General features: G+C 42.1%; 1 protein-coding gene and 1 long non-coding RNA gene across 2 annotated transcripts; one reads left to right on the top strand and one right to left on the bottom strand.

Moving 5' to 3' along the window:
- Positions 1 to 5,742: 5,742 nt before the first annotated feature.
- LOC123362741 lies at positions 5,743 to 12,673 on the bottom strand. The gene is made up of 3 exons (XR_006576546.1): positions 12,624 to 12,673; positions 7,181 to 7,246; positions 5,743 to 6,204 (listed from the first exon to the last, which is right to left on the bottom strand). It is a non-coding gene; the product is annotated as an uncharacterized LOC123362741 (long non-coding RNA).
- On the top strand, positions 12,584 to 16,000 carry CCR4 (C-C motif chemokine receptor 4). Its single transcript, XM_045005951.1, has 2 exons — positions 12,584 to 12,695; positions 14,158 to 16,000. The coding sequence occupies exon 2, from the start codon at positions 14,168 to 14,170 to the stop codon at positions 15,230 to 15,232; it is 1,065 nt and encodes a 354-aa protein (XP_044861886.1). The 5' UTR covers positions 12,584 to 12,695; positions 14,158 to 14,167; the 3' UTR covers positions 15,233 to 16,000.
- The last annotated feature ends 248 nt before the right edge of the window (positions 16,001 to 16,248 follow it).

The following is a 16,248-nucleotide window of genomic DNA, read 5'->3' as shown; positions in this document are numbered from 1 at the left end:
CTGCAGTCTATTTAGCAGGTCTTCACTAGACCCACTTAATCGACTCCCAGTGGATTGATCGTTGCAGCATGGATCCCCAGTAAGTGTAGACATACCCTGAGTTTTTCTCTTGTTCCTTGACCATTTCTCCTTTGTGTGTCGATGATAAAGGATCAGTCAGATGAGAAATACCACAGTCCATTCTGGGATTATTCTTAGATCCCTTTAATTACATTTAAATGTGTCCTCCTGATCTGTCTGTACTACATAAGACCTTAGATGCTGCTGTTCTTTAATGTACCCTTTTGGCCCCAAATATTTGACATGTGATTCCTCAGGCACACTATCTCCTTGGGTAAGGAGATGAGGAGATCATGGGCCCCCTTGTCAAAATAATATTTCTGCTTTCACTTCTAATTTTCTTTCATCTTCAGTATTGTCTTTGTCATGAAATTTCAGCAAGTTACCAGTGATTGGTAAATTAGAGCTGATCCTTCTGCCTATTAACAGCTGAGCTGGAGAAAAACCCTTCTCCAGAAGTGTACTTCAGTAAACCAATAAAGCCTTATACAAATCATGTCCCGTCATGTCTTTTTTATAACATTTTTTGCTGTCCAAATAGACCTTTCCAAGACTCCATTTGATTGAGGATAATTTGGACTTGATGTTTTATGATGAGAATCCCAATCTATGGCAAATTGCCTAAAATCTGCACTGAAAAATTGCAGCCTGCAATCACTAAAGACTTCATCTGGAATTCCATGTCTGGAGAAGATTCCTTTCATGCTGGCTATCACTGACTTACTATTAGTACTGTGCAGTGTGCAAAACTTCTGGATACAGAAAATAATAATCCTAAATACTAAATAATCCTTTGATTGCCAGGTAAATAAATCAGCCCCTACCTTCACGTAAGGCCTTTGTAGAACTGGATGAGGTCTCAATGGCTATGCCAAGCACGAAAAGCAGTTTCCTACCACATTAGTAATGTTGTGATTGATCCGCAGCCAATACCACACCTCTCATACTTGTTGTTTGCACTTCCTAATTCCTAAATGACCCTCGTGGATCTTCTAGAGCATTTCTTTTTGGAGGTTCATTGAAATTACAACCTTGTTGCCCTTGAGAATCACCCTATTTATCACAGTAAGTTCATGTCTGCAGTTCCAATAGTCTCTCATACTTGGATAGCAACTGCTTATTTCTTCAGTCCACCCTTTAATTATCACTTCTTCAAGGATCCCCAATGATGCATCTGTCTTTGTTTCCCCTCTTATGTGTTTCCGTTTCCTGTTAGCTACAGGAATTGACTTAGCATTCTCTTGCATCTCTATCTCTAAAGTCTTCTTTGGTTTCATAGTGGGAGTCACTGCTCTGGAAAGTGCCTCTGCAGTGAACATGAATTTACTGGGCATGTAGGTCACAACCTAATCATACTTTTGCAGTTTTATCATAATTCTTGAATCCTTGAGTTACAGTCATTGAGCAGTTTGCTAAATAACACTACCAGGGGCTCGCAGTCCATTTCAGCTGCCACTGTCTGGCCATAAATATACCGATTGAATCTCTCACAGGCAAATATTCCCAAAAGCTCCTTCTCAGTCTGTGAGTATCTGGTTTCTCCCTCAGGCAGTGATTTGGATGCATATGCTACTGCAGGGGTAGATAACCTATGGCACACATGCAAAAGGCGCCACGCGAGCTGATTTTCAGTAGCACTCACACTGCCTGGTTCCTGGCCACCAGTCCGGGGGGCTTTGCATTTTAATTTAATTTTAAATGAAGCTCCTTAAACATTTTAAAAACCTTATTTACTTTACATACAAAAATAGCTTAGTTATATATTATAGACTTATAGAAAGAGACCTTCTAAAAACGTTAAAATGTATTACTGGCACGCAAAACCTTAAATCAGAGTGAATAAATGAAGATTTGGCACACCACTTCTGAAAGGCTGCTGACCCAGTGATACTGGTTGCCAACAATCCTCATGCTTCTATAAAATCACTGCACCTAACCCAGAGGGTGAAGCATCTGCTAAGATTTTAATAGGCCTTCCTGGTGCATAGAACTTCAGCACTGGTTCTTGTATCAGTTGTTGTTTGAAGCCTTCCCATGATTCCTCCTGTTCTGCACCCCACTACCATTCATTTTTATTCTCTGCTAGTTTTCTCAAAGCCGCTGCTTTGGTAGATATATCGGCTATGAATTTTGCAAGAAAATTAACCATTCCCAGGAACTGTTGAACATCTTTCTTTGATCGGGGAAGTGGCATCATTTCAATGACTGAAATCTTCCTCTTATCCGGTTTTACACCTTCGTTGGAAACATCCCCAACAAAAGTCAGTTCTATAACCCCTAGCACACATTTCTTCCTATTTAGTTTGAGGTTTGCAGCTCTAGTTGCATCCAGGACTTCCCGAAGTCTGCAATCATGCTCCTTTTTTGGTGAGCCCCAGATGATGATGTCATCTACTGTGGCATCAAAAACATTAATATGGTCATAGATCATATGTATGGCTTTGTAGTACACTTCTGGTGCTGAAGCTATGCTGAAGGGTAAGCGTAATCATCTGTGCCTTCCAAATGGTATCAAATGTGCATAGTTTTGAGCTTTCTTCAGTTAATTTTAGCTGCCAAAAACCCAAAGATGCATCCAATTTACTAAAATATTGTGCATTTGCAAATTGAGCCATAATCCCTTCTCTGGTTGGTATTTTGAAACATTATCTCTTTTTATAGCCTTGTTGAGGTCTCTTCGATCGAAGCATATGTGTAGCTGGCCGTTACTTTTCTCCACAATGATTAGAGAGCTCCTTTGGCCATTCCTTTGGCCTCTCAATTTTTTGTATCACTTGCATCGCTTCCATCCTTGTGAACTCATCTTTGAGTTTATTTCTGAGTGCACATGGCGCCTTTCTACATGGATGGATAACTGGAGGGACCTGCTTCTTTACCTGGATTGTATGTTTACCCTGAAAGCAAGACAACACTTGAAATAGATCATGATATTCCCGAATGAGTGCCTCAGAGCCAGATTCAATATGACCTTGTAGTGAGATCACCTGTTTTACTAGACTGAGTTTTTCACATGCAGGCAGACAGGCCTAAAACTGGTGTCACCTCCTTTGGCACTATGATGAGCAGGAGCTTGTATATATAGTGTCTTTATGGTGGATGCTAGCAATGCACCTCCCCCTGACTGGTATGTTTATTCCAGAATAATCAGTTACTTTTATTTTTGATAGTCACATTTTGGTCTTATTTTCAGTCTCTCATAATCTTGTTCAGCTCTGTGCCTTTATCCTCATTGATATATGTGCTTTCCACAACCAACTCTCTGCATGGATGATAAATATATAAACTGTATTCTTAAATTCATTCACCTAAATTTGGGTCATTTGCTGATTATGCACTATGTGTATCTTATGACTTTAAAAACAAACTTTGTATTTGTGGATAATCTAAGCATTATACCCAGATGTACAGACACCTTTTTCATAATCTATGTTTAATATACTTTTTTAAACATTAGCTTTAATAAAAAAATTAAATATGAGTTACAAGGGTGATATAAACCCTAAGCTCCTCCATAGTCTTCAACTTGATTTGTTAACTCATGTGAAAACTACAAGTTGCCTTATCTTCTCTAGGATTTTACCTTGTGTTAAGGCTTGTACTCACTGCAACGTTAGCTCAGATCATAACTCAAGTGTTGCCCCGAATTTGAGTCCCAGCCTCTTAACTCGAGTGTGATATTGCTTTTAACTAAGTTAGCTGACCCATCAAATTAGCACAATTTATGAATAGCTAACACAACCACTCTGTAGTGTGGATGCAGGCTTGCTCCACAACCAGTGCTGCTAGTCCTCCAGTGCCACAATTCCCTCGTGTGGAAAGGATAGAGAAGTTCCTTCATAATTTATGGGAAATGAGTCATAGTGTAGTTCAGCTTACTGCAGAGCTAAGAATCCTCGGGGTGTGTCCCCAGACGTCTTAGTGCCACACACAAGTGAGTTCAGTCTGTGCCAGTGCGAACACAGAAACCTGAGTGTTATGTCACAATCTGGCCACTCTCAGTGGGAAGGGGGTGGGGGATGAAATGCAGAGCAATAGGAGACAGTGTTATTAACTTTTTTCAAAACAGTTTAGACACATATCTCACATTCTGGGGTGTAATCAAGATGAGGGAGGGGTGGTGTGACCGCCTGTCCTGCAATCTTGGATGCTTCGTAATGCTTTGATGCTGTAGCTAGGGTGACCAGAGGAGATGAAGAAAATATCGGGACACATGGGGGGGGTCCGCCGGCAAAGCAAAAAAAAAAAAAAAGCTGAGTGTTGCCAATGGAGGGGAAAAAAACAGTGCTACTGGCAGAGCGAAATATCGAAACAAATTGCGTCCTGACCCCACCCAAATATCGGGACGGTCCCGATTTTATCGGGACGTCTGGTCACCCTAACTGTAGCTTCCACCTGGGCTGCTCACAAATAGTCAAACAGCATCCAGGTCACACCCCGAGGATATGTCTACACTACAAAATTAGGTCTATTTTATTTAAGTCGACATTGAGCCTCCAATTTAAGCAAGTCGATTTTGCTTGTCCCCACTATGCTCATGATATCAGTGGAGCACATCCTCACAAGCAGGGATTGCATCAACCGACAGAGTGCTAGCCAGCAGGGGGAGGCTATCCCCCAGCCCCGCCCCTTCTTCCCAAGACCCCCACCTCTTCCACCGCCTCCTGCCGGAGCTGAGCCCCCCTACCTTCCCCACAGAGCTGCCCCCGCACACATTGTGGCCACCGGCCCAATCTGGTGGCTAGCCCCCCAGCCCCAAAGGAGCACCGGAAAGGTGGGCAGCGGGTGGCCCTAGCCTCTCCAGCCTGGGGCAGGGCAGGTCACTGGCCAGCCACAGCTTCCCCAGCTCTGAAGCATGGGAGGGCAGGTGGCATGTGGCTCTATCCTCCCCAGCCCCAGGGTGCGGGCAGCCGCCAGCCACAGCCTGCCCAGCTCTGGAGCACGGGAAAGCGGGCAGCATGCCACCCCAGCAAACTCGGAGCACTGTGGGGGCTGGAGTCACAGGCATGGAGCGGTCAGGGCAAGGAGTGGGGTCAGTCCTGGCTGTTTAGGGAGCCAAGCCTCCCCCAGCCTATGTGACCCACCACCCCTGGCTATCCCACGGTGCATGGAGCAGAGTGGAAGCCATACACAGGCAGCTTGGACAGCAGTAAGGAAAGTTCAACCATAGGCTGAGTAAGTGCAGAATGGTGGTGGAATGTGCCTTTGGATGTTTAAAAGCTCGCTGACGTAGTTTGCATACTAGGTTAGCTCTCAGTGAAAGCAATATCCCCATTGTTGTTGCTGTGTGCTCCATAATATCTGTGAAATAAAGGAAGAAGTTTCCTGAGGGGTGAGAGGTTAAGGCAGCTCGCCTGGCAGCCAATTTTGAGCAGCCAGACACCAGGGCAATAAGAAGAGCACATTGAGGAACACTGCATCTCCGTGAGGCTTTGAAAACTAGTGTCATCAATGACCCACAGTAATGTGACATTTATCTGTGTTGTTCCTTACCAAGCTGTCCCCTTCTTTGCATGTACTCCCCTGTAAACTACACCCCTAGTAACCACAGTGTGCTGAATGAATAAAGAGCCTTTTCTCCTCAATCCACTTATTTTTATTATGCTCATAAATACAGAGAGACAGCAAAAAAGAGTAATAACCAGGGATAAGGGGCTGATAACATTGTAAGATAACAGTGGGGGCTAGGGGAGAAACAAGGACAGCTTGCTTACAATTGCACTGCAATAGCAATCAAAGGTGTACCCTTCCCTGGAGTTGAATGCAAGGGATACCTGATTTTCCCTCACGCATCCTAGGATGTCTGGGAGAGGAGGATGTGGAACTTGGTGATAATGGCAGCAGGTTCAGCATAGGCTGCAGCAGGACTCTAGCATCCAGCTGCCTTTCTTGAACCTCAACACGTCTGTTTGCTCCCTCATAATCCGCACCATCTCATCCTGTGTGTCATGCTCACGTTCCCTGCATGCTCTCCTGTCCTCTCGAACATTGTGCAGGCTGTCGGACAGTGCAATTCTCCATGCACTGAGCTCCATCTTGTTGCTCTCAGAGGCGCGCATTAACTCACTGAACATGTCCTCACGAGTCTTCTTTTTCTGCTTTCTAATCTGGCAAAGTCTCTGTCCCACTTTGGAGGATGTTCTTTAGCTACAAAGAACACCAAGCACAAGGGTAGCATTGACAGGGCAAACATTGTTTCTGATGCAATGTTAATTTTTTTTTTATAAAAGAAACACCCCTCCATGCACTTCCCTGCAAGCCACAATGTAAGCAGAACTGCAGGCTACCGCAAGAGTCGGTTTGCTGCTCCCGCCACGGTGAGTGAGGCCACGAGGCATGGGCGAGAGGTCCTGTGCTGCAGCTTTTGTTAAGATATCCTTGGGATCAATGGTTCCAACCTCAGCACAGCCCCCTTTCCCATAGCAACCTGAATGGTGCTTGAGGACAGGCACCAGCGTAAAGCCCTGCAAATGGTCTGATTGTTACAAAAGCGGCAGCAGGTTGGGGTGGAAGGGAGACGAACAGGAAGTGTCCCCCCAATTCTTTAAATGCTGGCTGCAATACGGGGTGATCCCTTCCAACAACAACCAGGGCATGCTCAGGAAAGTGTGGTTGTGTGACCCAGAATTCACCAAACAGGGGCAGATTACTTATCGAATTGCTTGCGGTTTAAGGGCTTGCTTTTAAAACTGCCCCTGTTTCCCCAGGTAACCAAATGTGATATCACTCTCCTGAGGGTAACGGAGGCGGAAAGGGTGCAGAAGCTGCAAGCGTCTGGGTACAGACCCGGTCCTTATGCTGCAATTCTGTGTGCCGCAATAATGCCAGAAGAGTTAATACTGGAGTGGCGCAGGAATGTGTCCTACTGTGGTGGACGAAATAAGGCAGCCCTTCCCAGAAACCTTCTGCAAAGAATTGCAGAGTACCTCCATGAAAACTCCCTAGAGATCTCAAGGGAGGATTCCCAGGCCACCCCCGGGGAGATGAACAGTCTTTTTTGGTGAGCACCCTCGGTGTAGCTGAAGTGGCTACCGATAATCACTATACCTATTTTTTTGTTCAGATTCAAGATTAAAAATAATAGCATGTAACCCCTACAGTTTGATTGAAAATGTGTACTCACCAGAGGTGCCTTCCCCGACCTCATGCTCTGCCGCCAACAGAGCAATGGGAAGACATGGGTGTGGCACTATGAATGAAAATGGAGAAAGGCTTGTTGATTTCTGTAATATGAACAACCTAGTCATCAGCAGAACCCTATTTGAACATTGTGAAATTCACAAGCTGACATGATGTTCTCCAAATGGCAGAGATAAGAACCAGATTGACCATATCATGATCAATGGCAAATGGTGACGCTCACTGACAGATGTGAAAGTGAGAAGGGGTGCAGATGTTGGCAGCGACCATCACCTTGTGACAGCCTCCATCAAGCTAAAACTGAGAAGTGTGGGTCCAGCAAACAAGAGACATAGATGTTATGATATTGACAAGCTAAAGTCCATTGAAATACAGAAAGCCTTCATTCTGCAGTTAAAGAACAGTCTCAAGCACTTGCAGACCTTGATGAAGAGGAGGGAATGCAGATGAGAAGATCAACAAGAAGTGGGACAAAGTAACAGCAATTTATAAACACAGCAATGAAGCCTGTCTAGGCTACAGGCAGAAGGGAAGGAAGGAGTGGATTACACCCAGCACATGGAACACCATAGAAACCAGACGAGCCCTGAAGAAAAAAGTCTTAGACACTAAATCCCAGAAGCTAAAGGACAAATACCATGAGCAGTATAGCAAGGCACACCAGTGTAGTAGTAGGATTTTATGTTTGTATTTTATCTAATTTAGAATGAAGGATAAAGAATAATAATGTAGCATGTATTAAATGTATTGGTGTAGGATTTGATCACATCCTGCCAGCCACCATTTTTGAGAATAGCAGAAAGGAATGGCTTAATGGGCCTTTTGGTAAAGATTCATCAGCCGGAATCTGTGTCTGAGCTGATTTCAAAGCAGTAACAGACCTTTGAGGGTCACCAATTTGTTGTAGGTTTAGCATTTTAAACTAAGTAAAAGAATGCCATGATTGTTTTCTTTTGCATTGAAATTTGATGTTCTTGTTCAAAATATTCTGTGTAAATTAATCCTGTTTTGTATGTGAATGAGGAATGTGTGTGTTAAAAGATAAGTATGAAGGTCATCGCTGAACCAGATGGTCTAGGAAGGAACCAAAGACAGATACAAGGGCACCAGAAGGCTGCAACACACCCCTATTGAAATGTCAGAGGAGGGCAAATTGACGGCTCTAAAGACGAGACAGGCACCTATCAATGGGAACAAGATAGCTGTGATCAAAACCAGCATGGGGTAACTTCCTGAGGAACTTGATAAAAGATGAGAAGGACAATTTAAGAAAACAAGCACTCGTCAAACAACAATTGATTACTTTGGGTTCATCCTGCCAAGACTTCCCCGGAGCATTGTGTCGCGACCGACAGAACCTGGCTTCTACCTACCCGTGATCAACCTAGCTGGCCACTAGATTGATTCAGAGTCTGGACTGGTAACTATATCATCAACTGGTGGGACAGAGAGAGGTGTGTGTGTGTGTGTGTGTGTGTGTGTGTGTGTGTGTGTGTGTGTGTGTGTGTGTGTGTGTGTGTGTGTGTGTGTGTGTGTGTGTGTGTGTGTGTGTGAGAGAGAGAGATTGAATGCATATGATAATTGTATCTTCAATAAACAGCATATTGCCTTTTCCCCTGAAAAAGATCCCACATGCTTCTTATAAGCATAACACTGGGAGGTCAAACACCTTGTGAGAGCAGACAAACGGCATTATATGCATCTGCTTGTGGTAAACAAGGAACCGTCTACAAAATGATGCGACTTATCAGTGGTAAATGGCAGATACCAACAAACATTCTCATCAGGAACAAAGGAAAAAGAATAAGAAATGTGCTGGACAGAGCATTTCAAAGAATTGCTGAACAGGGAGCCACCTAAAGAGGAAGCAAACATCCAGGAGGCAGAAGATCTTGATATCAACACAGACACCCCAACTAAGGAAGAGATCATTCAAGCCATCAAATTCTTAAAAAATGGGAATGCTCCTGGCAAGGATAAACTTGAATGCAGAATTGTTCAAGGTAAACCCTAAATTAGCAGCATCTATCCTGTCCCCTTTATTTACATCAGTCTAGGAAAGGGGGAAAGTGCCAGATGAGTGGACCAATGGGATTATAGTGAAGATACAAAAACAAAAGGAACTCTTGGTGATTATAACAACTGGTATGGTATCACACTTTTATCTGTGCCAAGCAACGTATTGTGTAAGGTCATAGTCCAGTGTATATCAGAGGCAGTTGATAGCGTTCTCAGAAAAGAGCAAGCTGGTTTTCGGAAAGGGCGTAGATGCACAGATCAGATCTTCACTCTACAAAACATAATAGAACAGTGCTTAGAATGGCAATGGCAACTCTACATAAGTTTCACAGACTTTGAGAAGGCTTTTGATAGCATTCACAAGACCAGTTTATGGCGCATTCTGCAGGCATATAGAATTCCTTTCCTTATAATCATCATAATCAAAACCTTCTATTTCAACTTTATATGCAGTGTTGCTTACAGTGAGCTCAGTTTTGAAGTCAAAACAGGAGTACATCAGAGGTGTGTCATGTCTGCAATCCTCTTCAACACTGCCATCAACTGGGTAATGCGGCTGTGACACTCTGTACCTCATGGGAACACCCTACACCCCCATGTTCATCTTTATAAAATGATTGTGTGGTATCCAATGCAAAGTTTGTCATGTTGGGTGTCTTCGGAAGGCTCACAATGCACTCAGCATGGTTGTTATAGTGATGTTATAGTAATTGTTATAGTAAGGTTATAGGTTATAATTTCATGTATATAGTTATGAGGCTGAAAAATCTATCCTTAAAGCAAGCCCATGCAAAAACTCTCCAAGAACAGAGAAGCAGTTCACACCTCATCAGGGCATAGATGGGACAAACCCAGCCCAGCCTCATAGGAACAATGGACTCAAGGGAGTCACCCCCTTCCTTTGGTCAGTTTGGGACTGTGGTGAGGTAATGCTCACCTGACTCTGAAGGGGGTGGGGCAAAGCCAAGAGGAAAGAAAGGACATGATAGAAGGAAGAGACATTTTGCTATGCTCACTCTCTCTCTTCCACCTACATCTACAGACACCACCACCAAGCAATTGAAGCTCTGATCAAAGGGGAGAGCCTGACTGAAAAGTAACCAGCCAGCCAGTGGTGAGAAGCATCTAAGTTTGTAAGGGCATTGAAAGTATTAAGATCAGCTTAGAATGTGTTTTGCTTTTATTTTATTTGATCACATCTGACTTGTTCTGCTTTGACTTATAATCACTTAAAAATCTATCTTTATAGTTAATACATTTGTTTCTTTATTCTACCTGAAGCAGTGTGTTTGGTTTGAAGTGTGTCAGAGGCTCTCCTTGGGATAACAAGCCTGGTACATATCAATTTCTTTGTTAAATTGACGAACTCATATAAGCTTGCAGTAGGCATAACTGGACACTGCAAGATGGAGGTTCCTAGGTTTGTGTCTGGGACCAGAGATATTGGCTAGTGTCATTTGCTTGCAAGTAGCTGGGAGAAGCTTACATGCCAGAGGCTGTGTGTGAACAGCCCAGAGAGTGGGGGTCCTCACAGCGGAGCAGGGTAAGGCTGGCTCCCAGAGTCTAGGATTGGAGAGCCCTATAGATCACCAGTCCAGTTAACACCAGAGGGGAATGTCACAGTGGCGTAGAACAGAAGACATGCCAAGAGGCATTAAATGGACACTCTTCTCATCCCTTGAAGACCTGGAGTTCACAGATGATGTCACTCTCCTATCACATACCCAACACACAACAAGAAAAAACAACTCGACTCAACGCATTCAGCCAGCAAATTGGACTGAAAATCAATCACAATAAGACAGATATCATGACCTTTAATATTGACTTATCATCACCAGTAAGGATAGAGGATTATGTTCTCACCAATGTAGAAACATTCACGTACTTGGGCAGCACCATCAGCCAGGATGGTGGAACAAGCCAGGACATCTGGAACAAAATCAGTAAAGCCAGGAACACCTCCAGGAGCTTAAATACAGTCTGGAAATGATCAAAATACAACACCAAAACCAAACTCAAGATTTATCAGTGCTGCATACTTTCAACACTACTTTATAGGGTAGAATGCTGGAGAATGAGAAAGTATGACGTGTCCAAATTGTCTTCATTCCATACAACCTGCCTCAGAAAAATCCTCCATACCTTTTGGCCCAGAACAATCTCAAAATCTATTGACACACTTCAGCCTAGAGGATCAGAACACCATCATTGCCAGGAGGTGCCAAAGATGGATCAGTCATGCGCTTCAGATGGAAACTGATTCCATCACTAGAGTAGCAATAAGTTGGACACATGAAGGCAAGTGAAAAAGAGGCTGCCCAAAAACATCATGGTGAAGAGCTGTGGAAGTTGAGCTGAAAAACCTGGTGTACAGCTGGGGAACCATTGAAAGGCTTGCCAGAAACAGACAGGAGTGGAGGAGCTTTGTCACTGCTCTAAACACCAGAGGCATAATAGGAACATGATGATGATGACGACAATGTACATTTCATCATGATACTATTGACCAACAAGTTACTAATTTTCAAATGCTACCTCACAAGGCATATTTTGTACAAAGATTATTACAATAGTGAGTGTGGTGTGAATACAGGGGAGCATTCAGTCATAACGTATTACATTAAAGCCAGCTAGAAATGCACAGTGATTTCTTGATATTATTTTCCATTTAAGCAATTCTTGCAGCTGCCAATGGAATTAGATGTGTTTGTAAATGAGGGAAAAGTGGTCTGCACCACCATAAATAAGAGGAAGGCGATCCGTGCTTTTGCAATGCCATGCTAGGCGAACCAGGAGACAATGTCCCTATTAAGACATTGTACACACATGGAAGGCATTGGAAAACCCCTGCTTTAGAGAATTATGTTAGAGCAAAATCTGGAAAGCCCATGTGCAAAGATAGAACCAAACAGATTATTAAACAGCTCAAAGAGTATGTTATAGGCACTTTTCTCAGCTTTTAATTAACTCATCCTTTAGTCCCTTTTCATAGGAGTAATCCTCCTGGGGGTCAATGTTACACCGGGGTCAATGAACTACTCACATCAGAAAGATCCCATAAATCTTTCATGACCTCTCAGGTCCTTAAGAACTAGCTGGGAGAAATGAAAACAAGGGAGCAACTGTGTTCAAGTAAATTCAGAAAGAGACACAAGCAGAAGACCAATCACCAGTTGGAAATGGAGGAAGCTAGAAGGAATAAGACACAAATCCCTGCCTCATGGCATTTGCAGGAAAGTGCTGGTTGTTTCAATATATATTTTTAAAGGCACATTATCTCGCCTCATTATCATCAGAATTTGATGTCTCTGCTCTGAGACGGACTCCCCAACAAAAACCTTGTACTTCCTTTCAGATTATGCCACATCACATTCACAGTTGCAGTGAGCAAGCCACCTACTTACCCAGAAAACAGGAGATTCTGCACTTTCAGGCAAAGGGTTTCTTCAGATCAATTGTGAAGGGGGAGAAAAAAGGTACAATTTACAAAATGCCATTCAGAAACAGTGATTTTGTATATTTTATACATTTGTTTTATATATATGATTATGCAAGTATCCATGTACTTTAAAGAGTTTTCTTTCTGCTATTGCTTCACTTTGAAATTGAACAATTTTCAAACATGGGCATAATCAAAATGTTCATGTTTAGTTTTTATTTTATTACAAAAGGGTAGAATTTGCATTTTAAAATTAACTAAATTGTCTGAATCTAGTTGCAGTGACTCCTTACTAATTCTTGTGAGTTGTTCAGTTTATATTCTCTAGCACTAAAAGCAATTTCTGGACCATTGGTTTAAAGGTCCTTCTTTTTTTTCCCCTATTGGTGTTTTATGTAATTTGTACTTCACTTTAACAAGTCAATATCTATCTGCAATATAACACAACTACAGGGTGGGAAGGAGTTATCTCTTCTGAGTGGAGCATAAAACTTGAAAACAGCCATTGTAAATTCTGTCCCTGGTCCTAGTACGATCTTAGACAAGTCACTTAACCCTACTCAGTTTCATTTTCTTCTACAAATGGGGACACTTACCAACCTCCAAAAATGTGGAGAGACTTAATTCACTTTGGTAAAAAGTTAGGAAATGCTTGGATGAATAATGCTATTGTTACCTACAGTCACATGCAGTCTTTTTATGCTGTGGTCACCAACTGAGCAGTGTAGCCTTCTTAAAATAATGCCAATTAAAATACATCTACTAAAACAGAACATGCATACTAATGTAACAAATTCCTGTCACTCACTTGGCCACTGAAGAAAGAGACTACTGAAAATACATATATATTTTCTGGACAGCAAGTTAATTTCTGGTACTGTTAAGCAAGAGAGTCCTACTGCTGATATTCAGGAACTGCATAAACACCGCATTAAAAAGGAGTAGTGCTCTAAAAATGAGTCAGATGGTGAGGTCCTTACTTATTTTTCACTTGGTCCTTAGACAATGTTTGCCTGAGTAAATACTGTGGGTGGAAGTCAATTGGAGTTTTATCATTTACTTCACTGGGACTAGGATTTCAGTTCTTATGATTTGGGTCCTACGTTTGAAGGATTTCTGTCACTTATTTTGCTAATTAAACTCCACCTTCCTCCCTTCCAGCTGCAGTTTCAACTGAAAACAAACAAACCCACTGCGTGCCCTAAACTTTTATGTAGTGTCGCATAGTGCTAGGAGTGTCCATTAACATACCAGTGAGTGGCCCCATTTCTGTCCAGTATGGATTTGTCTTTAATGTTAACTCAGATCTGGAGCAATGAAAAACCTAGAGTTTCAAACCACAGCTGAAACGTGCATTAGAACTGCAAAGACTTCATTCTTATTCGAGTTCTTTTCAAAGACTTCTTTGGTGATACTGTTTCAAAGTTGCCTCTATTTTCGGTAAAGATTTTTAATTCCCCCTTGAGCATCTATTAACATTTGTTTCTGCTTCTTCTCAGGAAGTGGAAAATGAACAATCAAACCACAGAATTCTATGATTTGCTATATGAGACCTATGACAATTATGACAATTCTCCAAAACCTTGCAGTAAAGAAGGCATCAAGAATTTTGGATCATACTTTCTGCCCACACTTTACTCTCTGGTATTCCTGCTTGGCTTGGTAGGGAACTTTCTGGTCATTTTGGTCCTGTTCAAATACAAGAGGCTGAAGAGCATGACCGACGTTTATCTGCTCAACCTCGCAATCTCAGATTTGCTGTTTGTTTTCGCCCTTCCCTTCTGGTCTTATTATGCAGCAGATCAGTGGGTTTTTGGGGACGGATTGTGTAAAATCATTTCTTGGATCTATCTGGTTGGGTTTTACAGTGGGATATTTTTTATTATGCTCATGAGCGTTGACAGATACTTGGCAATAGTTCATGCTGTGCTTGCCTTGAGAGCAAGAACGGTCACCTATGGCATCTTTACCAGTCTTATTGTATGGTTAGTAGCCATTTCAGCCTCCATTCCAGAGCTGATATTTAGTGAATCCTATAAGGAACGCAATCATACCACCTGCAAACCACGGTACCCTGGTAATTCCACAAACTGGAGGATTTTGTCCTCTTTGGAAGTCAATATACTAGGGCTCATAATACCGTCAGTGGTTATGAGTTTTTGCTACTCGATGATAATTAAAACCTTGCTGTACTGTAGAAGTGAGAAAAAGAATAAGGCTGTGAAGATGATCTTCGCTGTCATGATTGTGTTTTTTGTTTTTTGGACCCCTTACAACATTGTGCTTTTCTTAAAATTGCTAGAAGACCTGGGTGTCATTACCAAGTGTGAAATCAGCAAAGATCTGGACTATGCAATGCAAGGGACAGAAACACTGGCTTTTTTCCACTGTTGTCTCAATCCCGTTATCTATTTCTTTATGGGGGAAAAATTCAAGAAGTACGTGAAGTTGCTCTTTAAGAGCTGGGCGGTACCTAGAATGTTCTTTAAACGCTGTGGACTTCTCACCACTTACCACACCGAATCAACCAGTTCATTCCACACACAGTCTACTGGGGATCAAGATGCTCTGTAAAGATACTGCAGTGTCTACCACAGTTACAAGAAAAACTGACAAACATCACAACATTAAAAAGTGTCTCATTTAAGCTGAACAGATGTGCATTTAATAATAAGCTAGCACCTTAAAATAAATGTACCATAAGCTTTCAGTCCTGCCTCTGGATTTTTTTTTGAATGTAATGAGAAAAAAAGAGAAAATGTTTGAGAAGTGAAACCTAGGCTAGGCTTTTGGAAATGTAAAATTGATTTTATATTACAAATCAGTGGCAACAACACCTGCATTTACAGTGCTATGCTGTGCCTTTTGTTCTTCATCAGCACCAACAGCGAGCCCCACTAGGGGGAAAGAAGGAGGCGGGGGGGAGAGGGGACAAGCTTAACAGTCATCACAAAATGCTTTGGAAATCTTGGCATATTGAGGGCTTATCACGTTTAGTGTACTGGGTCCAATCCAGTTATCGGCATAGGGTTTGTTAGATCAGAATCCTCATGTATAACAGTTGTCTATTTAGCATGCTTTCTTGTTGAATATGTCCTAGATAATATATACTTTGTGTCTAAGAAAACTGAAACAAGATATATTTAAAATCTTGCTGTTCACCAAGACCTATATTGTACAATGTTTTACCACATATGTAATACCACGTCATGTATGCTTTTTTATACAAGACTTCACACATATATAGACATTTTGAATGAACCTGCCATCATGTTGTTACCTAGAATAGCAGTTTTACATAATAATTAACATGGACATTGTTAGAAATATTTTTAAATAAAAAATGAGGTTTTAGAAAAAAAAAACCTACAATGCATCCTATGTGCATCATTTAAAACATCTTGTTCCTAGTCATGTTTTTAAGTGAAATTACTTAAACACTCTTTTTAAAAAACAAGACTAATAAGCCTTTGAAAAATGCCCCCTCACAAAATGACGTTAAGCAACAAAAGTCTCCAGTTGGAGAAGCTGCCAAAGCAGGAATCACTGCATTAGGGGTGAGGGAGAAAAGAGGGCCCAGCCAGGGCCAC

Source organism: Mauremys mutica, chromosome 2, assembly GCF_020497125.1.
Source record: "Mauremys mutica isolate MM-2020 ecotype Southern chromosome 2, ASM2049712v1, whole genome shotgun sequence".
In the NCBI taxonomy this organism is placed as follows: Eukaryota; Metazoa; Chordata; order Testudines; family Geoemydidae; genus Mauremys; species Mauremys mutica.
The sequence above is the reverse complement of the archived record's forward strand: the minus strand, read 5'-3'. Positions and strand labels throughout refer to the sequence as shown.